Source organism: Oncorhynchus masou, chromosome 31 (assembly GCF_036934945.1).
Source record: "Oncorhynchus masou masou isolate Uvic2021 chromosome 31, UVic_Omas_1.1, whole genome shotgun sequence".
Lineage (NCBI taxonomy): Eukaryota > Metazoa > Chordata > Actinopteri > Salmoniformes > Salmonidae > Oncorhynchus > Oncorhynchus masou.
In genome coordinates this window covers 7,756,129-7,783,475 of record NC_088242.1, presented here as the reverse complement: position 1 = coordinate 7,783,475, position 27,347 = coordinate 7,756,129, and the positions used below count along the sequence as shown (strand labels likewise).

Genomic DNA, 27,347 nt, shown 5'->3' with positions numbered 1-27,347 from the left:
TATTTATTTATTTATTTCTGGCCATTTTGAGCCTGTAGTCAAACCCACAAATGCTGATGCTCCAGATACTCAACTAGTCTAAAGAAGGCCAGTTTTATTGCTTCTTTAATCAGGACAACAGTTTTCAGCTGTGTTAACATAATAGCAAAAGGGTTTTCTAATGATCAGTTAGCCTTTTAAAATGATTTAACTTGGATTAGCTAACACAACGTGCCATTGAAACACAAGAGTGATGGTTGCTGATAATGGGCCCCTGTACGCCTATGTAGATATTCCATACAAAATAAGCTGTTTCCAGCTACAATAGTAATTTACCACATTAACAATGTCTACACTGTATTTCTGATCAATTTGATGTTATTTTAATGGACAAAAAATGTGCTTTTCTTTCAAAAACAAGGACATTTCTAAGTGACCCCAAACTTTTGAACGTGTGTGTGTGCGTGTGTGCGTGTGTGCGTGTGTGTGTGTGTGTGTGTGTATATATAAAGATGATTAGATCCATTTGAATCCCGCCTTGTAACACAACAAAATGTGGAAAAAGTCCAGGGGTGTGAGTACTTTCTGAAGGCACTGAATTATAGTGCACTACTTTGAAGCAGATTCCTTATTGGCCTGGTCAAATTGCAGTGCACTTAAAAGGGAATTGAGTTCCATTTGTTGCCCCGTGATCATGGTGCTGCACCTGTGTGAAATGTGACTGAATGGTTCTGAAGAACGGGTAGGAAAGAATTCAACTTGGTTGGTTTTTGAATTTGATCAATGTTCTTATGCTGGTCTTGTTCTGTGTTTAGGTTGATGGAAATGTCAGCAAGCTCTTCTGCCAAAACCTCTGCCTGCTAGCCAAGCTGTTCCTCGATCACAAGACCCTGTATTACGACGTGGAGCCTTTTCTTTTTTACATACTAACAAAGAACGACGACAAAGGATGTCACATCGTGGGTTATTTCTCCAAGGTGAGGATATTCAGCAGCATGAAAGATCTTTTCTTTCATCCAGTCGGACAACTTTTTGATTAATGCAGTGACACTGTCTTTACTATATTAGTCATGGGGTGGCAGGGTAGCCAAGTGGTTAGAGCGTTGGACTAGTAATCGGAAGGTTGCAAGTTCGAATCCCTGAGCTGACAAGGTACAAATCTGTCGTTCTGCCCCTGAACTAGGCAGTTAACCCACTGTTCCCAGGCCGTCATTGAAAATAAGAATTTGTTCTTAACTGACTTGCCTGGTAAAATAAAAAAATAAAATTAATGCAGTGACACTGTCTATACTGTATATTAGTCATGATTAATGCAGTGACACAACTAATATAGTAAAGACAGTGTCACTGCAATAATCATGACTAATATAGTAAAGACAGTGTCACTATATTAGTCATGATTATTGCAGTGACACTGTCTTTACTATATTAGTCATGATTAATGCAGTGACACTGTCTATACTATATTAGTCATGATTAATGCAGTGACACTGTCTTTACTATATTAGTTGTGATTATTGCAGTAACACTGTCTTTACTATATTAGTCATGATTAATGCAGTGACACTGTCTATACTATATTAGTCATGATTAATGCAGTGACACTGTCTATACTATATTAGTCATGATTAATGCAGTGACACTGTCTTTACTATATTAGTCATGATTAATGCAGTGACACTGTCTATACTATATTAGTCATGATTAATGCAGTGACACTGTCAATACTATATTAGTCATGATTAATGCAGTGACACTGTCTATACTGTATTAGTCATGATTATTGCAGTGACACTGTCTATACTATATTAGTCATGATTATTGCAGTGACACTGTCTATACTATATTAGTCATGATTATTGCAGTGACACTGTCTTTACTATATTAGTCATGATTAATGCAGTGACACTGTCTATACTATATTAGTCATGATTATTGCAGTGACACTGTCTATACTATATTAGTCATGATTATTGCAGTGACACTGTCTATACTATATTAGTCATGATTATTGCAGTGACACTGTCTTTACTATATTAGTCATGATTATTGCAGTGACACTGTCTATACTATATTAGTCATGATTAATGCAGTGACACTGTCTTTACTATATTAGTCATGATTATTGCAGTGACACTGTCTATACCATATTAGTCATGATTAATGCAGTGACACTGTCTTTACTATATTAGTCATGATTAATGCAGTGACACTGTCTTTACTATATTAGTCATGATTAATGCAGTGACACTGTATTTACTATATTAGTCATGATTATTGCAGTGACACTGTCTTTACTATATTAGTCATGATTAATGCAGTGACACTGTCTTTACTATATTAGTCATGATTAATGCAGTGACACTGTCTTTACTATATTTGTCATGATTATTGCAGTGACACTGTCTTTACTATATTAGTCATGATTAATGCAGTGACACTGTCTACTGTATATTAGTCATGATTATTGCAGTGCCACTGTCTATACTGTATATTAGTCATGATTATTGCAGTGACACTGTCTATACTATATTAGTCATGATTAATGCAGTGACACTGTCTATACTATATTAGTCATGATTAATGCAGTGACACTGTCTTTACTATATTAGTCATGATTAATGCAGTGACACTGTCTATACTATATTAGTCATGATTAATGCAGTGACACTGTCTTTACTATATTAGTCATGATTAATGCAGTGACACTGTCTATACTATATTAGTCATGATTATTGCAGTGACACTGTCTTTACTATATTAGTCATGATTAATGCAGTGACACTGTCTATACTATATTAGTCATGATTAATGCAGTGACACTGTCTATACTATTTTGGTCATCTTAAAAGCTAAATGTATTCACAAGGGATTGTGCGCGTTCATGTACGTGCGTGTGTGTGTACCATTGTGTGTGTGCGCGTGTGTGCTTTAGACAAGGACAGTGACACGTGCAGTAAATTGCCAGCTTCAGCAGAGCTCTGACATACTTGATCTGTTTCCCTTTCCCTCAGGAAAAGCTTTGCCAGCAGAAGTACAATGTCTCCTGTATAATGATCATGCCTCAGTACCAAAGGCAAGGCTTTGGAAGGTTCCTCATTGATTTCAGTAAGTCCCTTAATGCATTCTAAGAACATAAAACTCAATGCCAGCTTGATTCTAGAATGCTTGCCTGATTTTAAAATGTTTACTCAGGCATAGATTTGTGTCAGTCAGGTGCTTGTGAATTCTTTGAAATGTGTAAATCAAGGCAATTTATACTGATCAAAAATATAAACGCAACAATTTCAAAGATTTTACTGAATTACAGTTCATATGAGGAAATCAATCTATCAATTGAATTAAATTCATTAGGCCATATAATCTATGGATTTTACATGACTGGGAATACAGATACCTTAAACTAAATGGGCCTCAGGATCTCATCATGGTATCTCTGTGCATTGAAATTGCCATTGATAAAATACAGTTGTGTTAGTTGTCTGTAGCTTATGCCTGCCCTTACCATAACACTAACGCCACCATGGGGCACTCTGTTCACAACATTGACATCAGCAAACTGCTCGCCAACATGACGCCATACATGTGGTCTTCGATTGTGAGGCCAGTTGGACGTCCTGCCAAATTCCCTAAAACAAAGTTGGAGGCGGCTTATGGTAGAGAAATTAACATTCAATTGTCTGGCAACAGCACTGGTGGATATTCCTAAAGTCAGCATGACAATTGCACACTCCCTCAACTTGAGACATCTGTTGCATTGTGTTTGTGTGACAAAACTACACATTTTAGTGGCCTTTTATTGTTCCCAGTACAAGGTGCACCTGTGTAATGGGCATGCTGTTTAATCAGCTTCTTGATATGCCACACCTGTCAGGTGGATGGATTATCTTGGCAAAAGAGAAACACACACTAACAGGGATATAAACAAATGTATGCACAACATTTGAGAGAAATACGCTTTTTGTGCGTTATGGAACATTTCTGGGATCTTTTATTTCAACTCATGATGGGACCGTGTTGCATATATATTTTCGTTCAGTGTACTTGCGTAAGAGTATGTTTTCAATAATATAATCGGGACGTTCTGGTGTACTTATAAAAACAACTGCTGCCGAGAGACGGCATTGTGTTTTGGTGCCAGATTTGGACAGTTTGTCATAGCTATTTAATTAGTACACTTTTTTTTCTCTTTGGAGGAGTGTTGCGTGTGTGCGTGCGTGTGTGTGTGTATGTGTGTGTATGTTCGTGCGATGTAATGGAGCGTTTGATTTCCTGCCCATTTGGTTGGAGAGAGAGGGAGAAAGAATGGATGTGTGATATTGACAGTGTGTTGATAACAGGGAGAGAGGGATTAAGAAGAGATTGAACACAGCTGAGTTCTGAGCTCAAAGAGGGCTTTATTGGAAAATGTGATGTGTCCTAAATGTCACCCTATGTAGTGCGCTACTTTTGACCAGGGTCCTACAGGGCTGTAGTGCACTAACTAGGGAAAAGGGTGCCATTTGAACTGTACACTGTGGAATTGGAAGTTGTTCAGATTAAAAATGTTCTGCTTTTATTGGATGGTATGAGAGAAACACTTTGTCTCAGGTAGCTTCACTGCGAGAGGGAAAGCATTAGCTTCATTTGCCAGCGTGAATAATGCATTTATCTCTCTCTCTAATCATTACCCCCAGTGGATTCCGAATAGGCTTTTTGTTTCGATTTACAGATGGTAAATCACAGCAAATGCATTTAGTAAAACACACAGAATAAAATATGACTTGTTAGTGTTAGAATATTATTTTCTGTGTTTTAACTTATTACTCTGTTCGAGCAGTATATATTTTTTTTTTGGGGGGGGGGAATTATTGACAATCCTCTTCTTTCTCCTGAGCTTTGGGTAATGAACATTGTCATAATGACTGGTATAGTATGTATTCCGTGTTTGGTGATTAGATGTGCTTGTTTGGTTCCTGGTCGTGGGTGCACACATTAAAAGACATTCATTAATTTCAAGCTGCTTGTAATGGATGACCCTTGACAGAACAGCTCTAAAACAAATTACATACAGACACCGCTACCTTTTTTACGTTTTTTTTTTTTTTTCTCTCTCTCTCTTCATCTCTAATAAGTGCAGCCTTTTGTGAGAAATGACATCCAGCTGCTTCTCCTCCATTTGTTCTGTGTTTCCTTTCCCCCCTCTTCTCCTCTCCCCCTTCCTCTCCATCTCCTTTTGTTGCCCTTGGCAGCATGTATCATAGCTGACAGAGGTTGAAGGAGAGGGAAACTGATTGCCTCCCTTTCTACTGTTTGAAGGTGAAAATGGATCTGCTACCCAACACAGGATGCACGTCATCTTATGAATGCCGTTTTTGACGGAGATTGAAATGAAATCTAAGACATGCAGCTGTCTCTGGCTAGCACCGTACGATGTTAGATACTGGAGGAGATACTGGGAGGTGTATCCTCACACCGTACGATGCTACATCTCTGGCTAGCACCGTACGATGTTAGATACTGGAGGAGATACTGGGAGGTGTATCCTCACACCGTACGATGTTAGATACTGGAGGAGATACTGGGAGGTGTATCCTCACACCGTACGATGCTAGATCTCTGGCTAGCACCGTACGATGTTAGATACTGGAGGAGATACTGAGAGGTGTATCCTCACACCGTACCATGCTACATCTCTGGCTAGCACCGTACGATGTTAGATACTGGAGGAGATACTGGGAGGTGTATCCTCACACCGTACGATGCTAGATCTCTGGCTAGCACCGTACGATGTTAGATACTGGAGGAGATACTGAGAGGTGTATCCTCACACCGTACGATGCTACATCTCTGGCTAGCACCGTACGATGTTAGATACTGGAGGAGATACTGAGAGGTGTATCCTCACACCGTACGATGCTACATCTCTGGCTAGCACCGTACGATGTTAGATACTGGAGGAGATACTGAGAGGTGTATCCTCACACCGTACGATGCTACATCTCTGGCTAGCACCGTACGATGTTAGATACTGGAGGAGATACTGAGAGGTGTATCCTCACACCGTACGATGCTACATCTCTGGCTAGCACCGTACGATGTTAGATACTGGAGGAGATACTGGGAGGTGTATCCTCACACCGTACGATGTTAGATACTGGAGGAGATACTGGGAGGTGTATCCTCACACCGTACGATGTTAGATACTGGAGGAGATACTGGAAGGTGTATCCTCACACCGTACGATGTTAGATCTCTGGCTAGCACCGTACGATGTTAGATACTGGAGGAGATACTGGGAGGTGTATCCTCACACCGTACGATGTTAGATACTGGAGGAGATACTGGGAGGTGTATCCTCACACCGTACGATGTTAGATACTGGAGGAGATACTGGAAGGTGTATCCTCACACCGTACGATGTTAGATCTCTGGCTAGCACCGTACGATGTTAGATACTGGAGGAGATACTGGGAGGTGTATCCTCACACCGTACGATGTTAGATACTGGAGGAGATACTGGGAGGTGTATCCTCACACCGTACGATGTTAGATACTGGAGGAGATACTGGAAGGTGTATCCTCACACCGTACGATGTTAGATCTCTGGCTAGCACCGTACGATGTTAGATACTGGAGGAGATACTGGGAGGTGTATCCTCACACCGTACGATGTTAGATACTGGAGGAGATACTGGGAGGTGTATCCTCACACCGTACGATGTTAGATACTGGAGGAGATACTGGAAGGTGTATCCTCACACCGTACGATGTTAGATCTCTGGCTAGCACCGTACGATGTTAGATACTGGAGGAGATACTGGGAGGTGTATCCTCACACCGTACGATGCTAGATACTGGAGGAGATACTGGGAGGTGTATCCTCACACCGTACGATGTTAGATCTCTGGCTAGCACCGTACGATGTTAGATACTGGAGGAGATACTGGGAGGTGTATCCTCACACCGTACGATGCTAGATACTGGAGGAGATACTGGGAGGTGTATCCTCACACCGTACGATGTTAGATCTCTGGCTAGCACCGTACGATGTTAGATACTGGAGGAGATACTGGGAGGTGTATCCTCACACCGTACGATGCTAGATACTGGAGGAGATACTGGGAGGTGTATCCTCACACCGTACGATGTTAGATCTCTGGCTAGCACCGTACGATGTTAGATACTGGAGGAGATACTGGGAGGTGTATCCTCACACCGTACGATGTTAGATACTGGAGGAGATACTGGGAGGTGTATCCTCACACCGTACGATGCTAGATACTGGAGGAGATACTGGGAGGTGTATCCTCACACCGTACGATGTTAGATACTGGAGGAGATACTGGGAGGTGTATCCTCACACCGTACGATGTTAGATACTGGGAGGTGTATCCTCACACCGTTCGATGCTAGATACTGTAGGAGATACTGGGAGGTGTATCCTCACACCGTACGATGCTAGATACTGGAGGAGATACTGGGAGGTGTATCCTCACACCGTACGATGTTAGATACTGGAGGAGATACTGGGAGGTGTATCCTCACACCGTACGATGCTAGATACTGGAGGAGATACTGGGAGGTGTATCCTCACACCGTACGATGTTAGATACTGGAGGAGATACTGGGAGGTGTATCCTCACACCGTACGATGTTAGATACTGGAGGAGATACTGGGAGGTGTATCCTCACACCGTACGATGTTAGATCTCTGGCTAGCACTGTACGATGTTAGATACTGGAGGAGATACTGGGAGGTGTATCCTCACACCGTACGATGCTAGATACTGGAGGAGATACTGGGAGGTGTATCCTCACACCGTACGATGTTAGATACTGGAGGAGATACTGGGAGGTGTATCCTCACACCGTACGATGTTAGATACTGGAGGAGATACTGGGAGGTGTATCCTCACACCGTACGATGTTAGATCTCTGGCTAGCACCGTACGATGTTAGATACTGGAGGAGATACTGGGAGGTGTATCCTCACACCGTACGATGCTAGATACTGGAGGAGATACTGGGAGGTGTATCCTCACACCGTACGATGTTAGATCTCTGGCTAGCACCGTACGATGTTAGATACTGGAGGAGATACTGGGAGGTGTATCCTCACACCGTACGATGTTAGATACTGGGAGGTGTATCCTCACACCGTTCGATGTTAGATACTGGGAGGTGTATCCTCACACCGTACGATGTTAGATACTGGAGGAGATACTGGGAGGTGTATCCTCACACCGTACGATGTTAGATACTGGAGGAGATACTGGGAGGTGTATCCTCACACCGTACGATGTTAGATACTGGAGGAGATACTGGGAGGTGTATCCTCACACCGTACGATGCTAGATCTCTGGCTAACATGTGTTTTTGTCTTTTTAGGTTACATAGTAACCTGCTTTCTCTCAAAATGGTATTGTGTCCCCAAATCTGGCGTGTCTACTACTTATTTAAACTGCATATACTGTGTACTAATACTAATGCAGTAAGCATCAAATAATGGCACACTAGGCTCCTCCTACTGAGAGTGCATCATCTAATGTACAGTTGTGTAGGATTCTCTTCCCCAATAGAAGAAAGGCTCAAATTAGTATCACATCCTGGCATCGAAAGTATACAACATTATCTCAATTGGGTTGTCTATGTAAACACAGTATTGTTTCATTTGAATATCTTGTTAGGTTACCTACTGTTGGAGACTTGAGATCTGACTTGAGATCATTTTTAATTACATAATCAGCCCATTTATGTATGGGATAATAATCGAGGGGCTGTGCGTTCCATAGGTGTGTTCCACGATGCGCTAACTGAGTGGAACTAACCTTCCACAGAGTGACAATATTTTCCACAGAACATGGAGCCCCATTTTACATTTACATTACATTTACATTTAAGTCATTTGGCAGACGCTCTTATCCAGAGCGACTTACAAATTGGTGAATGGTGAGAAGGATTACTTTATCCTATCCTAGGTATTCCTTAAAGAGGTGGGATTTCAGGTGTCTCCGGAAGGTGGTGATTGACTCCGCTGTCCTGGCGTCGTGAGGGAGTTTGTTCCACCATTGGGGGGCCAGAGCAGCGAACAGTTTTGACTGGGCTGAGCGGGAACTGTACTTCCTCAGTGGTAGGGAGGCGAGCAGGCCAGAGGTGGATGAACGCAGTGCCCTTGTTTGGGTGTAGGGCCTGATCAGAGCCTGGAGGTACTGCGGTGCCGTTCCCCTCACAGCTCCGTAGGCAAGCACCATGGTCTTGTAGCGGATGCGAGCTTCAACTGGAAGCCAGTGGAGAGAGCGGAGGAGCGGGGTGACGTGAGAGAACTTGGGAAGGTTGAACACCAGACGGGCTGCGGCGTTCTGGATGAGTTGTAAGGGTTTAATGGACAGGCATCATTCACAGGGAGGGAGCCCAGCCAACAGCGAGTTGCAGTAATCCAGACGGGAGATGACAAGTGCCTGGATTAGGACCTGCGCCGCTTCCTGTGTGAGGCAGGGTCGTACTCTGCGGGTGTTGTAGAGCATGAACCTTGATGTTATAGAGCCACCGCCTTGATGTTAGTTGAGAACGACAGGGTGTTGTCCAGGATCACGCCAAGGTTCTTAGCGCTCTGGGAGGAGGACACAATGGAGTTGTCAACCGTGATGGCGAGATCATGGAACGGGCAGTCCTTCCCCGGGAGGAAGAGCAGCTCCGTCTTGCCGAGGTTCAGCTTGAGGTGGTGATCCGTCATCCACACTGATATGTCTGCCAGACATGCAGAGATGCGATTCGCCACCTGGTCATCAGAAGGGGGAAAGGAGAAGATTAATTGTGTGTCGTCTGCATAGCAATGATAGGAGAGACCATGTGAGGTTATGACAGAGCCAAGTGACTTGGTGTATAGCGAGAATTGGAGAGGGCCTAGAACAGAGCCCTGGGGGACACCAGTGGTGAGAGCGCGTGGCGAGGAGACAGATTCTCGCCACGCCACCTGGTAGGAGCGACCTGTCAGGTAGGACGCAATCCAAGCGTGGGCCGCGCCGGAGATGCCCAACTCGGAGAGGGTGGAGAGGAGGATCTGATGGATCTGATGGAGCCCCAAGTTCCTTTTTATACCATGGCTATAATTTAGTACTTTTACCACTAGACAATAGTTGCCTTGGTAACCAAACAGACTTGCTAGTTTAGCTAACCAAACCATCAGTCCTACCTTGCTATTATGTAGGACCGCCCCCAATTAGTTGACTGGTCAATTGTTTGGTTGTTAGGCTGTTGGTCGACAGAGATTTCTTTAGTCTGTAACAAATACAGAACCAGTCAGAAGTTTGAACACACCTACTCATTCAAGGGTTTTCCTTCATTTTGACTATTTTTTACATTGTAGAATAGTAGTGAAGACATCAACACTATGAAATAACACATATGGAATCGTGTAGTAACCAAAAAGGGTAAAACAAATCCAAATATATTTTAGATTCTTAGCCAACCTTTGCCTTGATGACAGCTTTGCGCACTCTTGGCATTCTCCCTACCAGCTTCATGAGGTAGTCACCTGACTTCCATTTCAATTAACAGGTGTGCCTTGTTAAAAGTTAATTTGTGGAATTTCTTTCCTTAATGCGTTTGAGCTAATCAGTTGTGTTGTGACAAGGTAGGGGTGCGTATACAGAAGATAGCCCTATTTGGTAAAAGACCAAGTCCATATTATGGCAAGAACAGCTTATATGAACAAAGAGAAACGACAGTCCATCATTACTTCAAGACATCAAGATCATTCAATGCGGAAAATTTCTAGAACTTTGAAAGTTTCTTCAAGTGTAGTCGCAAAAACCATTAAGCATTGGGCCAGTAACAGAAAGGTTGCTAGATCGAATCCCCTGAGATCGAATCCCCGAGCTGACGATGTAAAAATCTGTCATTCTGCCCCTGAACAAGGCACTGTTCCTAGGCCGTCATTATAAATAAGAATTTGTTCTTAACATTTAAAAAAATTATAACAATTAAAAAGTGCTATGATGAAACTGTCTCTCATAAGGACCACCACAGGAAAGGAAGACCCAGAGTTGCCTGTGCTGCAGAGGATAAGTTCATTAGAGTTACCAGCCTCAGAAATTGCAGCCCAAATAAATGCTTTGCAGAGTTCAAGTAACAGACACATTTCAACATCAACTGTTCAGAGGAGACTGTGTGAATCAGGCCTTCACCACTACTAAAGGACACCAATAGTAAGATGAGACTTGCTTTGACGAAGAAACAAGAGCAATGGACATTAGACCAGTGGAGTCCAAATTTGAGATTTTTGTGATTTTTGATCTTTGTGAGACGTGGAGTAGGTGAACAGATCTCCGCATGTGTAGTTCCCACTGTGAAGCATGGAGGAGGAGGTGTGGGGTTGCTTTGCTGGTGACACTGTCTGTCTATGATTTATTTAGAATTCAAGGCACACTTAACCAGCATGGCTTCCACAGCATTCTGCAGCGATACGCCATCCCATCTGGTTTGCGCTTAGTTGGACTATCATTTGTTTTTCAACAGGACAATGACCCAAAACACACCTCCAGGCTGTGTAAGGGCTATTTGACCAAGGAGAGTGATCGAGTGCTGCATCAGATGACCTGGCCTCCACATTCACCGGACCTCAACCCAATTGAGATGGTTTGGGATGAGTTGGACCGCAGAGTGAAGGAAAAGCAGCCAACAAGTGCTCAGCATATGTGGAAACTCCTTCAAGACTGTTGGAAAAACATTACAGGTGAAGCTGGTTGAGAGAATGCCAAGTGTGTGCAAAACTGTCATCAAGGCAAAGGATGGCTACTTAAAAGAATATAAAATATATTTTGTTTTGTTTAAAGCTTTTTTGCTTACTACGTGATTCCATATGTGTTATTTCATAGTCTTGATGTCTTCACTATTATTCTACAATGTAGAAAATAGTCAAAATAAAGCAAAACCCTTGAATGAGTAGGTGTGCTCAAACGTTTGACTGGTTCTGTAGCTCCGTACCGCATCGCCTTACTCCTCCCAGACGTCTGATTGTCCTCGCACCCAGATACACAATGTCTCTCTCCAGAATGTGTTCTCTCCCAACAATTAGTACACATTCATTGTTTTATATGAATTGTTTGAGTTTGATTGTTAGTGTATATCAATTCCCCAATGCCTATATCACCAGTCTTACATTTACCGTTAATTCCTATAATTTAGAATCTACAATATTTGTTACTTTGGTCACGGTAATTTATTTTAATTGCATTCAATATTATTATTCCAGTCATCCCGTTCACATTATCAGACTGGACACATTGTTTGCAGAGTGCACAACCTATGCCACACTTGTGAGAAACAAGTTTTGATTTATTTCCTTTCCAGTTACGAGTTTTGTCAATTTAGTCATTGTCTTTTGTTTGAAGTGCTCGTGTCAATGTTGAGCAAGGACGTGCAGGCATAGAAAAAGGCCTATAGGCTACCTCAGCCACCACGCCAGCATCCTCCACCTCCTCAGCCACCACACCAACATCCTCCACCTCCACAGCCACCACGCCAACATCCTCCACCTCCTCAGCCACCACCCTCCACCTCCTCAGCCACCACACCAGCACCCTCCACCTCCACAGCCACCACGCCAACATCCTCCACCTCCTCAGCCACCACCCTCCACCTCCTCAGCCACCACACCAGCACCCTCCACAGCCACCACGCCAACATCCTCCACCTCCTCAGCCACCACCCTCCACCTCCTCAGCCACCACACCAGCACCCTCCACCTCCACAGCCACCACGCCAACATCCTCCACCTCCTCAGCCACCACCCTCCACCTCCTCAGCCACCACACCAGCACCCTCCACCTCCACAGCCACCATGCCAGCATCCTCCACCTCCTCAGCCACCACCCTCCACCTCCTCAGCCACCACACCAGCACCATCCACCTCCACAGCCACCATGCCAACATCCTCCACCTCCTCAGCCACCACCCTCCACCTCCTCAGCCACCACACCAGCACCCTCCACCTCCACAGCCACCACGCCAACATCCTCCACCTCCTCAGCCACCACACCAGCACCCTCCACCTCCTCAGCCACCACGCCAACATCCTCCACCTCCTCAGCCACCACACCAGCACCCTCCACCTCCACAGCCACCACGCCAGCATCCTCCACCTCCTCAGCCACCACCCTCCACCTCCTCAGCCACCACACCACCACCCTCCACCTCCACAGCCACCACGCCAGCATCCTCCACCTCCTCAGCCACCACCCTCCACCTCCTCAGCCACCACACCAGCACCCTCCACCTCCACAGCCACCACGCCAACATCCTCCACCTCCTCAGCCACCACCCTCCACCTCCTCAGCCACCACACCACCACCCTCCACCTCCACAGCCACCACGCCAGCATCCTCCACCTCCTCAGCCACCACCCTCCACCTCCTCAGCCACCACACCAGCACCCTCCACCTCCACAGCCACCACGCCAACATCCTCCACCTCCTCAGCCACCACCCTCCACCTCCTCAGCCACCACACCAGCACCCTCCACCTCCACAGCCACCACGCCAACATCCTCCACCTCCTCAGCCACCACCCTCCACCTCCTCAGCCACCACGCCAGCATCCTCCACCTCCACAGCCACCACGCCAACATCCTCCACCTCCTCAGCCACCACCCTCCACCTCCACAGCCACCACGCCAGCATCCTCAGCCACAAATGTAGGCTTATAAATGTGCTCATTTGTAGATCTGATAGTATTCCTGATAGGCACCACCACTAATGACCTGTGGAGCTTCTCAAAGTAATGTTTTCTTCACCTCAAAACAGCAAGCAAACAAAGTCTGTTTTTCCATCCATTGAGAATTTAACTAGTTCCGCAACGCATTTGAAAAAATCTTTTGAGCGCTCTCCCTTTCGATAACCACAGAGCGTGAAAGGGAAAAATGCTCTGATCAATTGGAAATGTCATGAAATAGGCCAGTCCTATTTCAGTGCTTGACTTGGACTGAAATAGGTTCCGGTGTTATGCCGAAAAGCTACCCCCTGTCAGAATCCCCCTTCACGTGAACGTGCACACACTCAATTCTTCATTGCTGCGACTTGCTTGAGATTTCTGATCACTTTAGGCTGCGTTTCATTTAAAAAAAAAACTTTTTTATGACGGTTTGATCGCAGGGAGATGTTAGTAATGTCTGCAGTTTTCAGTCTGGCTATTTGTTTCAAGTGTATTATCTTATTAATTATTCGTTCCGGTTGTCTATCCTGATGTGAAGTTTGCTCTATAGAAAGTTTTTGACTCGAGCCACAAAATTAGAAGGGGGGGCAAGGCTATTTTCTTGCCTGCCGAAATTCTCCTCCCACCTTCTATTTTAGGACTGCAAGGCCTGGCACGCTTCATAATCATTTTGGTAGCTCATGTTGACCAGTAGAGTGTAATACAGAAAGTAAAATTAGAGTATAAAGAAACATAAACATGTATTTTAGAAACCTTTTCTAATGTTTAAGAAAATAAAAATAATACACAAATATTGTCACACAAAAATAGAAAGGTAAGTTTGTTAACAAACATTAAATAGGAAATACAAATGTATATATTTGCATAATAAGATATAATATGACAATAAATCACAAATAAAAGACAATAAATAACATAAATAAATTGGAAAGCTGCAACAGCTCGATTGAACATTTAGTTTTCCAGGTGATACCGTCGCCTGGACCTCAAGCCTAACCTCGTCCTCACAGGTAGCGCTTATGTTATTATGTTATATTATGTTATAATCTGTCTGCGCTACCTACCGCTATCTAATAATAATAACATAATCCTCCAATGATAGGATGGTACCGGACTGGTGGAACCAACGCGGTCACAACCAATCTGAAATTTATGATGAAAAATGTTCATATATTTACCACATTAAATACATTTTCTTGCTTTACAATTATTTCATTATCAGACAACAAAGTGGATAATACTACCTCTAGAAATATTACTACTTATACAAATTCGTACTCGTAAAAATGTGCCTTTTAGTGAACAAGAAATTACCCAGGTAGCGTCTTCCTCATTATTGTCCACCTCACCACAGAAGTGGCAGTTAGCTCAGGTCATCTAGCAAAACATCATGTCAAGTATACATCTTTTTCTGAGCAAACAGGGAACAAGGGTTTCTTGAAACACAATTTTTTTAATTAATGTGTTTTAGTGGCTATCTAGTCAAAAGGTGGATCAAAGATAACCTTGAAAGATCCATATAAATGTTTTTTCAACTTACCACCTGTGGGCGTCGGGCCCTCATACCACCCTCATGGAGTCTGTTTCTGACCGTTTGAGCAGACACATGCACATTTGTGGCCTGCTGGAGGTCATTTTGCAGGGCTCTGGCAGTGCTCCTCCTGCTCCTCATTGCACAAAGGCGGAGGTAGCGGTCCTGCTGCTGGGTTGTTTCCCTCCTATGGCCTCTTCCACGTCTCCTGATGTACTGTACTGTCTCCTGGTAGCGCCTCCATGCTCTGGACACTACGGTGACAGACACAGCAAACCTTCTTGCCACAGCTCGCATTGATGTGCCATCCTGGATGAGCTGCACTACCTGAGCCACTTGTGTGGGTTGTAGACTCCGTCTCATGCTACCACTAGAGTGAAAGCACAGCCAGCATTCAAAGGTGACCAAAACATCAGCCAGGAAGCATAGGAACTGAGAAGTGGTCTGTGGTTACCACCTGCAGAACCACTCCTTTATTGGGGGTGTCTTGCTAATATGCCTATATTTTCCACCTGTTGTCTATTCCATTTGCACAACAGCATGTGAAATTTATTGTCAATCAGTGTTGCTTCCTAAGTGGACAGTTTGATTTCACAGAAGTGTGATTGACTTGGAGTTACATTGTGTTGTTTAAGTGTTCCCTTTATTTTTTGAGCAGTGTATATTCTGTATTATGTATGTATGTCTTAGTATTGCCTCAGCGGCTCTTACCGTGTCAGTCCAGTGGTTGTGTTCATTGATGATGCCAATAATGTACTTGTACATCATTGGATCAATCTGAAATTTAAAAGAGCAAGGATACAGTTGCCTGAGTTCAGAATATATATGTCAGATATAACATATAATATTATGAGAATAATCCAACCGACCTTAAGTTTTGATTTCTTGCTCCCCCAAGTGCCAGTCATTTTAAAGGTGTCAATGTAGAAAGCTGTCCGGTTGACTGCCTGTTAAAATTCTGCACCAGATGGAACATGTAGGCATTGATGGTCTGACAGAAGAAACAATGAAAGACAGTGAAGGTAAATCTGTTACATGGGAAAAACAGCCATTTAGGTTTTCCTTATGAATACAGATTAATCACACACATAGTGCTTTTACATATACTGTATGTGCAACACAGTCTTACCTCACTTTCCAGCTCCATATTTGGACCAGTTCTGTGGAGATACCTATAAAAGATTTGATATGGGCCGATTCTAAACAACAGCACATATACATATTTTCCTCCCCAAGCCTCTGCAACACCTGGAAGGTGTACCTGTAAGTGTACTGAGATATATAAATGGATCAACCTGACAAGATTACATACATACATTTGTTTATATCAGTAGCTGGTGTGGTGGCTGTGGAGGATGCTGGTGTTGTGGAGGATGCTGGTGTGGTGGCTGAGGTGGTGGAGGATGCTGGTGTGGTGGCTGAGGAGGTGGAGGATGTTGGCGTGGTGGCTGTGGAGGTGGAGGATGCTGGCGTGGTGGCTGAGGAGGTGGAGGATGCTGGTGTGGTGGCTGTGGAGGTGGAGGATGCTGGTGTGGTGGCTGAGGAGGTGGAGGGTGGTGGCTGAGGAGGTGGAGGATGCTGGTGTGGTGGCTGTGGAGGTGGAGGATGCTGGTGTGGTGGCTGAGGAGGTGGAGGATGCTGGTGTGGTGGCTGAGGAGGTGGAGGATGTTGGTGTGGTGGCTGAGGAGGTGGAGGGTGGTGGCTGAGGAGGTGGAGGATGTTGGCGTGGTGGCTGTGGAGGTGGAGGATGCTGGTGTGGTGGCTGAGGAGGCTGTTGATTTTATTTTATGAGGGATCCGAGGAGTCTCCTCTATATGAGGCCTCAGGTGATCCACACGTATTTTAGGGAAGATAACCCCCTTGTCATCTTCCAAGTCCGCGATTTCCCCTTCGAGACCGAGAATCGTATATATGGCCGAGATAGTTGGGATCTTGTCTGTCCCTTTCCTCTTCATTCATGTTGACTTTATTTTTTGCCCAAGTTTAATTTAATATTGTTATTATTATTTTATTACTACTACTGTACCTACATTCTTAAAACAAAACAGAAAAACTTTTTTTTAAATGTAGGAAAATCCATAAGAGGGAAAACCATGATGGGATGGGTAGAGGGCTCTGAAAATGATTATTGCTGAAATAACCACTTCCTTTTGTGCCTAGAGTCTAATACTTCCTGTGGCACACATCAGAGGGCATGATAGGTCACCAAAAAAAGATTCAGAAGTGTGCCAGGCCTTGCAGTCCCAAAATAGAAGGGGGAGGGGGGTTCCTTAATTTTGTGGCTAGAGTCAAATACTTTCTGTGGCACATACTACTGGTAAACTTGAGCTACCAAATTCAAGAAAGATTTAAGATCCAGGCAGCCTCTCATTTTAACAATAAATTGTCGAGGTCACCCCCTTTCCTTGGGAGGGTGACATGTTCAATGCCGATATAACGAAGGGACGAAATAGTGGTTCACTTCCAAAAAGTGGGCTGTAACTGGGTAAGTCGTGTTTTTGCACCTAATTGTGCTACGATGCTCCAAGATTCTTACTTTTTAGTTTGCTCTTCATTTTACTCACTTTTTTTTTTTTACCACAAGGACAAGATAAATAACTGCCTTTGTAAAGCGTGTGATAACACCTTTGATTGGGATTTGTTTCCTTGTTTGACAGTGTTTGAAGGATCTACATTTGTAAGTGCCATTGTATTAAGCACAGCCGTTACACTTGTAGTTTCCATCCGGGTAGAGGCGCAAATGGACTTGTTTGTGCGGGTGTATTTTGGGGGTGGTAAATCAGAGTTTACCAATTGATCTCTGAGATTTCTGCCCTGCGTGAATTACAACCAAGGGAGGGGCCTGAAAACACGTTACCGATACTGGCATTAGATTCTAGAATGTGGCATTGTTTGAATGATTCCCTTAATTTATTCAGAGCACTTTGAATAGCGCGCAGTTAGAACACGAGAATGCTTCTTTTTGCCAGACTGTCCTTGAAAGAGATCATGTGTCGATTTGTTTGGGATTTTCTCAATGGCAGTATTAATATGCCCGTTTTTTGTATCCCCTCTCCTTGAATTTTCTTTTGCATCTCAGTCTGATTTCTGTCAATCTTATTCGTTTTTTTGATCTGACAGAGTTGGCTGTAGGGTAAACTGTTTTTCAAGAGAAGCGTGTGACAACTATCAGCCCTCAACAAACTGTTAGGATCAGTAGGTTTCCTGTAAAGATCAGTGTATAGAACGTTATCCTCACACAAAATCAAAAGATCAAGGAAATTGATTTGACGTGTGTCAGACTGCATAGTAAATCTCAGGTGCTCAGAACAAGAGTTATGAAAAGCATGGGAACGCCTGGAGCTGTTTTGCATCACTCCTCCATAGAACAAAAATATCATTCATGTACCGTTTCCATATAAGACTGTGAGGTAATCATTTTTTTAAATTTTTTATTATTGTATCAATGATGCTTTTTGTATGTTTTTGTTTTGTAGCTGTAAATCAACCAATGACATCAAGCCACACCCAGCCATGATTACAGACACCTGTTGTGTCCTTCCAAACTATATAAATTAGTGACCCGTGGTGTTTGTCATTATACATCGGATCTCCTAGAGTGTTGCTCTCTTTATTGGTTAGCTAAACTAGCAAGTCTGTGTATTTGGTTACCACGGCAACTACTGGAGCTGTCTAGTAAACTTTGCTAGCTGGCTACTCCAGGGGACGTTGAACACATTTTTACCAGCAAATGTGTTCAATTATAGCCATGGTATTGTAATGAAACCGTCAGGGAGCATGTCTCGAACCCTCGACCTTCTTGCCCAAAGTCCACATCGACTGAGCCGCAAAAGCTCGAGCGGCAGAGTCGATATCCGAGCTTGTAAACCCAGGGTCGTTACACTATGAAAGGGGATAATCAACTCTGGGCTCTATGTGTTCTCTGAAAAATAATGCAACTCTGTGGAAGGTCACACCTACCTTCCACCTAGTTCATTATTTTCCGTAAAACGCATAGCTCCTCGTAGATTATACATAATCAGCATATTAGTAGTAATAACTTGTTGTTGGTTAGGATGATGGAGAGTATGTGTATTATTGCAGTGACAAGGGGAATTACAGAAAGTGTCTGTTTGTCCACTATCATTATTATATTTCTAAGGAAGTAGGTAAAGAGCAGCAGTCGAGTCTCAGTTCCTGATAGGTTAGGCTAGTCACTGTGGATCTAGGGCAAGGACAGATGGGGAGCTCAACATCGAGGTAAGGACAACAGTTGAAGAGAGAAGAAACCTCTGTGAGTGGGGGCCAGAGGGGCCCACACATCATTTGAATGTGTCTTTTTTTAGGTTACCTACCGTCTGTTTTGTTATAATAGGTCATTTTAGGTAAAGCTACTGTGTCTTTTCCATGTTGTGTCTTCATCTTCTCACGTCATTTTGTTTTGTTTGAATGTGTCTGTTTCAGGTTACCTTCTCACGAGGCAGGAAGGACAAGCTGGCTCCCCAGAGAAGCCTCTGTCAGATCTGGGTCGCTTATCCTACCTGGCATATTGGAAAAGTGTCATGGTGGAGTACCTCTATAAGCAGCCAGATAAACACATCAGCATTAAAGGAATAAGCAAGGCCACTGGGATGTGCCCACATGACATTACTGCTACTCTCCAAAACCTACGCATGATTGACAGACGGGACGGCAGGTCAGTCTTAACTCACACACTGTCTGTCTGTGTGTCTGTGTGTCTTTCTATCTGTGTGTCTGTCTGTGTGTGTGTGTGTCTGTCTGTCTGTGTGTCTGTCTGTGTGTGTGTCTGTGTGTCTGTCTGTCTGTGTGTCTGTCTGTGTGTCTGTCTGTGTGTCTGTCTGTGTGTCTGTCTGTCTGTCTGTCTGTGTGTCTGTCTGTGTGTCTGTCTGTGTGTCTGTCTGTCTGTCTGTCTGTGTGTCTGTCTGTCTGTCTGTCTGTCTGTCTATCTGTGTGTCTGTCTGTGTGTCTCTCTGTCTGTCTGTCTCGTGTGTCTGTCTGTCTGTCTCGTGTGTCTGTCTGTCTGTGTGTCTGTCTGTCGTGTGTGTCTGTCTGTCCTGTGTGTCTGTCTGTCGTGTGTGTCTGTCTGTCTGCACGTGTTCCCTCCTTTCTGACACCTGTCTGTGTGTCCTGTCTGTCTGTCTGTGTCTGTCTGTCTGTCTGTCTCTGTCTGTCTGTCTGTGCACGTGTTCCCTCCTTTCTGACACCTGTCTGTCCGACATCTGTCTGTCGGTTGTTTTGAACGTGGTCTCCATTAATGCAGCAAAATTTTGACAGAGTCTGGTCAAGTGACAGACCGACAGAAGAGCACTTGCTGCTATTCCATCATGAGAATCCTCTGTCCCTTTCAGCTTTATTAACGGATATCATGTATCATGTGGATTTATTCTCATACAGATGGTCGTTTTGTTATTGGTTTACTGTTTAAGCACTTTGACAGTACTTACTGACAATTGCTAATGTAAAGAAATATATATTGTTTGATTAATTGGTGTATGATTTCTGTCTAGGATTGTTGTGATCAGAAGATATGGATTGATGTTCAGTTGTATAACTAAAAAATATTTTTGAATGCTGGTGCTTTTTGACAGTTTATGATTGCTCCTCTCTAGGTTTGTGGTAATCAGAATAGATTGATTGATCGATCTTGTTGATTATTACTCTAGGTTTGTGGTAATCGGAATAGATTGATTGATTGATCGATCTTGTTGATTATTACTCTAGGTTTGTGGAAATCAGAATATACTCCGTGTTTTCCCCTGTATTAATTTAGCAGTAGTGGGCCACTCCACAGAGTATATGATTTAAAAAATATATATTTTAAATACATTTTTTTTTAATGGGATGGTAAAACATGTTCAGTGTAAACTTAAATGATTAAAACCATATATAAAGTATTTAGAAAAGATAATGGACCGATACAGTGCCTTGCGAAAGTATTCGGCCCCCTTGAACTTTGCGACCTTTTGCCACATTTCAGGCTTCAAACATAAAGATATAAAACTGTATTTTTTCGTGAAGAATCAACAACAAGTGGGACACAATCATGAAGTGGAACGACATTTATTGGATATTTCAAACTTTTTTAACAAATCAAAAACTGAAAAATTGGGCGTGCAAAATTGGGCGTGCAAAATAACGTAGTCTTTGAGAACTAACAATCACCAAAATAAAAACTACAGTCGGGGAGAATCAAGCATTAAATAAATGTCATGGCGTGAGGCATTGATTATGATGTAATTTGTAAAATATCATGACGTAAGTCATGGCAAAATGTGTTAAAATTGCTGTATATTATCTTTAAAACTAGTGCTGGGCGATTAGTACTTTTTCAGGTCGTTTCGGTTCGACCAAACCGTTCAGACGCTGTAGACGATTTTGATGAGAAGACCAATTTTTTGGGGGGGTGTCTCATGGTCGGACAAACACCACTCCAACTCTGTCACTTTTCAAACGTGCTGTCCCGAATCTCGCCGAGGATGGTGCCTCTTCCTGTTCGGGCAGGGCTCGGCGGTCGTCGTCTCCGGCCTATTAGCTGCCATCGATTCCCTTTCCATTTGTTTTGGTTATTGGGTAATTGGTTACACCTGTTTTGTATTAGGTTTTGTTTGTAGGGTATTTAAGGGCACTAGGCCCGCTGGGTATTTGTGCGGGCTTGTTTCTTGTTACTCTGTGTTGGAAGGTGTTATTTTGTTCTTGTCGTTATTCGCCGGACTATTCCTGTTGTTTTGGACTGGCAACTTACAGTGCCTTGCGAAAGTATTCGGCCCCCTTGAACTTTGCGACCTGGGAAAAAATGGGAAAAAATATCAGTCTCTCGATGTGCAAAACTGATAGAGACATACCCCAAGCGACTTACAGCTGTAATCGCAGCAAAAGGTGGCGCTACAAAGTATTAACTTAAGGGGGCTGAATAATTTTGCACGCCCAATTTTTCAGTTTTTGATTTGTTAAAAAAGTTTGAAATATCCAATAAATGTCGTTCCACTTCATGATTGTGTCCCACTTGTTGTTGATTCTTCACAAAAAAATACAGTTTTATATCTTTATGTTTGAAGCCTGAAATGTGGCAAAAGGTTGCAAAGTTCAAGGGGGCCGAATACTTTCGCAAGGCACTGTATATACGCCCTGTGTGTTGGCGTGACCGTTTTGTTGCGCTGGTGAATAAATTTGACAAACGACTGAACCCTGATTCCACCCACCACTCCTAGTTATCGTAACACGTGCGATATGGATGCGGTGGATTGAGATGCTTCCAAAGCTAAAAAAACAGATATCCCTTAAACTGACGGATTAGGATACAGATGTTTATATTATGCAAATTAGATTTCCGCAGTGGCGCGGACATCGACCTTGAGTTGGTGTTTATTTTATATTTACAGGGACAGTGCACATTAATCAGTGCACATTAATCAACGTTTCAGTAAAAGTGCCGGACCTTAGGGGGTTAATTCCGAAGCCAGAACATAGAAAATATTCCATTGTTTGTCAGGTCCGATATAAGCCCATAGAAACGCATTGGTCTTATTATTATTGACAGATTTTGACGAGAGTGAAGCATCGTTTTTTTCTCTCTGACCCGTCTCTCTCCGAGCCGGAAAAAACTGTCCCAATGGATTATGGTCATTGTAGTTAATTACCACATTTCTGCAATGACATAGGATCAAATAAAATCAAATTGTTATTGGTCACATACAACATATGTAGCAGATGTTATTGCAGGTGTAGCGAAATGCTTGTGTTCCTACTGTAGCGCCAACAGTACAGTCATATCTAACAATTTACAACAATGCACGCAAAATCAAAAATGTATAAATAATGGAATATTGAAATATCGGAGTCCGGGATAGAAATATATGTCTATGATGGTGTGTGAAAAGACATTATGGGCAGTGCAGTGAGCTCCAAAAGTATTTGAAGAGTAACCCTTTTTGTTGTGGTTTGTGCTCTGTACACCAGCACTTTGGATTTGAAATGATACAGTGATGAGGAGGTTAAAGTGCTATTTCTGAGGGTTACATAGTCATCCCCATTTTAAGGGACCAAAAGTATTGGGACAAATTCACTTGTTCACACCCCTTTTACTTTTAACACATTTTTGTTGTTAGAGCGTGAATTTCAAATGGATTAAAGTGGAATTATGTTTTGTGAAAATGAGGAAGGAGGAAGGAAATCACTCAGGGATTTCACCATGAGGCCAAAGGTGACTTTAAAACAGTTGCAGAATTTAATGGCTGTGATATTACAAACTGAGGATGGATCAACCACATTTTAGTTACTCCACAATACTAACCTAACTGACATGGTGAAAAGAAGGAAGCCTGTACACAATAAAATTGTCCAAAACATGTATCCTGTTTGCAACAAGGTATTAAAGTAATACTGCAACAAATGTGACAAAGCAATTAACATTTTGTCCAGAATACAAAGTGTTATGTTTGGGGCAAATCCAATACAACCAATTACCACTCTCCATATTTTCAAGCATAGTGGTGGCTGCATCATGTTATGGGTATGCTTGTAATTGTTAAGGACTGGGGAGTTTTTCAGGATAAAAAAAATAAACTGAATGGAACTAAGCAGGGCAAAATCCTAGAGGGAAACCTGGTTGTCGGCATTCCACCAGACACTTGTAGAGTAAATCCACCTTTCAGCAGGACAATAACCTAAAACACAAGGCCAAATCCACACTAGAGTTGCTTACTAAGATGACCGTGATTGTTCCAAAGTGGCCGAGTTACAATTTTGAATTTAAATCTGAATTAAAATCTATGGAAAGACCTTCTGGTTGTCATTTACCTGTAAATGGTTGTCTAGCAACGATGATTAACATCCAATTTGACAGAACTTAAAGAATTTTTAAAAGACAATGGGCAAATGTTGCACAATTCAGGCTTGGAAAGCTGTCGAGATTTACCCAGAAAGACTCACAGCTTTATTCAAATCAAATGTATTTATATAGCCCTTCTTACATCAGCTGATATCTCAAAGTGCTGTACAGAAACCCAGCCTAAAACCCCAAACAGCAAGCAATGCAGGTGTAATCGCTGCCAAATGTTATTCTAACATGTATTGACTCAGGAGGTTGAATACTTATCTAATCAATATACTGTATATTACTGTTTGAATTTTTTATGCTGTTTTTTTTCCCCACAAATGTTTGAATTTTTCTTCTACTTTGACAGAGTTTTGTTGGTAGATCATTTACAAACAAATGACATATCCAATATAATTCCACTTTGTAACGCAACAAAATGTAGAACCGGTCAAGGGGTGTGAATACTTTCTGAAGGCACGGTATATGTGTATTAAACTAGTCAAAAGTGTAGTATTTGGCCTCATATTCATAGCACACGATGATCACATCAACTCTGTTGGATGCATTTGGTTGTGTTCCAGAATATTTTGTGCCCAATAGAAATGAAGGGTAAATAATGTATTGTGTCATTTTGGAATCACTTTTATTGTAAACAGTAATATCATATATTTCTAAACACCTTTACTTAATGTGAAGGCTGCCATGATTACAGATAATCCTGAATGAATCATGAATCATTTTGAGAAAGTTACAGATGCACAAATATCTTACCCCCAGAAAAATGCTAACCTCCCTTGTTATTGTAATGGTGAGAGGTTAGCATATATCGGGGGTATGATGTAAAATGCTAACTTCCTTTGTTATTGTAATGGTGAGAGGTTAGCATGTCTTGGGGGTATGATATAAAATGCTAACCTCCCTTGTTATTGGTAATGGTGAGAGGTTAGCATGTCTTGGGGGTATGATATAACATGCTAACCTCCCTTGTTATTGTAATAGTGAGAGGTTAGCATATATCGGGGGTATGATATAAAATGCTAACCTCCCCTGTTATTGGTAATGTTAAGAGGTTAGCATGTCTTGGGGGTATGATATAAAATGCTAACCTCCCCTGTTATTGTAATGGTGAGAGGTTAGCATGTCTTGGGGGTATGATATAAAATGCTAACCTCCCCTGTTATTGTAATGGTGAGAGGTTAGCATGTCTTGGGGGTATGATATTTGTGTGTAAATGTAAATCTGAGATGTCACGTTTACTTAGGTATATTCAGACCCTTTACTCAGTACTTTGTTGAAGCACCTTTGGAAGGGATCACAGCCTTGAGTCTTCTTAGGTATGATGCTACAAGCTTGGCACATCTGTATTTGTGGAGTTTCTCCCATTCTTATCTGCATATCCTCTCAAGCTCTGTCAGGTTGGATGGGAAACGTCGCTGCACATCTATTTTCAGGTCTCTCCACTGATGTTCGATTGGGTTCAAGTCCGGGCACTGGCAGGGCCACTCAAGGACATTCAGAGACTTGTCCCGAAGCCACTCCTGCGTTATCTTGGATGTGTGCTTAGGGTTGATGTCCTGTTGGAAGGAGAACCTGCCCTAGTCTGAGGTCCTGAGCACTCTGGAACAGGTTTTCCTCAAGATCTGTTGCTCCATGTAGTGAATCTGTGATCCATGTAGACCAGGGCTGTCCAACCCTCTTCCTGGAGATCTACTGTGCTGTAGGTTTTCAGTCCAACCCTAATTTAGCAGTTCTGATTCAGCTAGTTAAGGTCTTGTTGAGCAGCTAATTAGTCGAATCAGGTGTTAAATTAGGGTTGAACTGAAAACACTCAGGACGGTAGATCTCCAGGAAGAGGGTTGGACTGAAAACCCACAGGACCATAGCTCTCCAGAAAGAGGGTTGGACTGAAAACCCACAGGACGGTAGCTCTCCAGAAAGAGGGTTGGACTGAAAACCCACAGGACCATAGCTCTCCAGAAAGAGGGTTGGACTGAAAACCCACAGGACCATAGCTCTCCAGAAAGAGGGTTGGACCGCCCTGACGTAGTGAATCAGTATAGATTGATTGATTTTATCTTGTTGATTTATTACTCTAGGTTTGTGGTGATCCGAAGAGAGCGATTGATCCAGAGACACATGGAGAAGCTGCGAGTCACCCCCAGGCTGAACCAGGTCGACCCTGATGCCCTGCACTGGAACCCCGCTGTGGCCCTCAACTCTGTCCTGTCTGAGGAGGAGAGAGAGGCTGAGATGGATGTAAGTCTCATAAAGACGCACACCGCATCTACACAGTGTTATTCCACTTTTCTCCTCAAGAGCTAATGGATATGCAGTGTTTTTGTTGTTTCAGCTCATCACTAAAACCCCAGTCAAACAATCAACTAATCACGGTCTTCAGTCTGGTCTAGTCTAGAACATGATTAGGTAAATTAGGTGTTTGTGCTGGGCTGGTACAAAACCCTGCACCCCCAGTATCTCTGCTTTAGTTCTATAGGATTAGTCAGTTACTTCAGATGAGGCTGTGTGATCATTCTACACCCCCCCCCCCCCCTTATAGTCTGTTAAATGTATTGTTTGGTTAGCTTTCAGAGTTCAAACCAAGGACATTAATGGGCAAAGCCTGTTCACTGTCACTAGACCTTTAATGTGGTGCAAAATTGCCCCAAATCAGTTCACTACATAATTAATAGTACTAAATATTCCATGAAATGCAATCTCTCCATGGTTGCTTAACAGCAAATTCTTCCTCTGCTTTGACACACACACACACACACACACACACACACACACACACACACACACCCAATCAACAAGAAGAGGCCGTCTAGTCACGTCATCATCATGGTGATTGAAATGTCATGATGTTAATTCAGATTGTGTTTGTTTGCCACACGTATAGTGAGATGCTTAACGTGCAAAGCCCTACTCAACAGGTGCAGCGTTCAGTATCATAGTATACCTGCTAATACAATTCAAATGTAAAAAAGATCAGAAATTAGAGGGAAAGATAAACACTGAGTGTACAAAACATTTGCAAACACCTTCCTAATATTGAGTCTGCAACCCCTTTTGTCCTCGGAACAGCCTCAATTCGTTGGGGGCAAGGACTCTACAAACTTTCAAAAGCGTTCCACAGGGATGCTGGCCCATTTTGCTCCAATGCTTCCCACAGTTGTGTCAAGTTGGTGGAATGTCCTTTGGGTGGTGGACCATTCTTGATACACACGGGAAACTGTTGAGCATGAAAAAAAAACAGCAGAGTTGCAGTTCTTGACACATTCAAACCTGTGTGTGTGTGTGTGTGTGTGTGTGTGTGTGTGTGTGTGTGTG

The 27,347-nt window shown here is 42.9% G+C and overlaps 1 protein-coding gene across 1 annotated transcript in view; it reads left to right on the top strand.

Annotated features, from left to right (window-relative positions):
• The window catches only part of LOC135523386 (histone acetyltransferase KAT6B-like), a 105,222-nt gene that overhangs the window by 67,542 nt on the left and 10,333 nt on the right, over nucleotides 1-27,347 (top strand). The window contains exons 11-14 of the mRNA XM_064950024.1: nucleotides 795-956; nucleotides 2,994-3,087; nucleotides 19,646-19,877; nucleotides 26,114-26,273. Of these exons, the coding sequence (XP_064806096.1) occupies nucleotides 795-956; nucleotides 2,994-3,087; nucleotides 19,646-19,877; nucleotides 26,114-26,273 (648 nt within the window). The remainder of the gene's footprint in view (nucleotides 1-794; nucleotides 957-2,993; nucleotides 3,088-19,645; nucleotides 19,878-26,113; nucleotides 26,274-27,347) is intronic.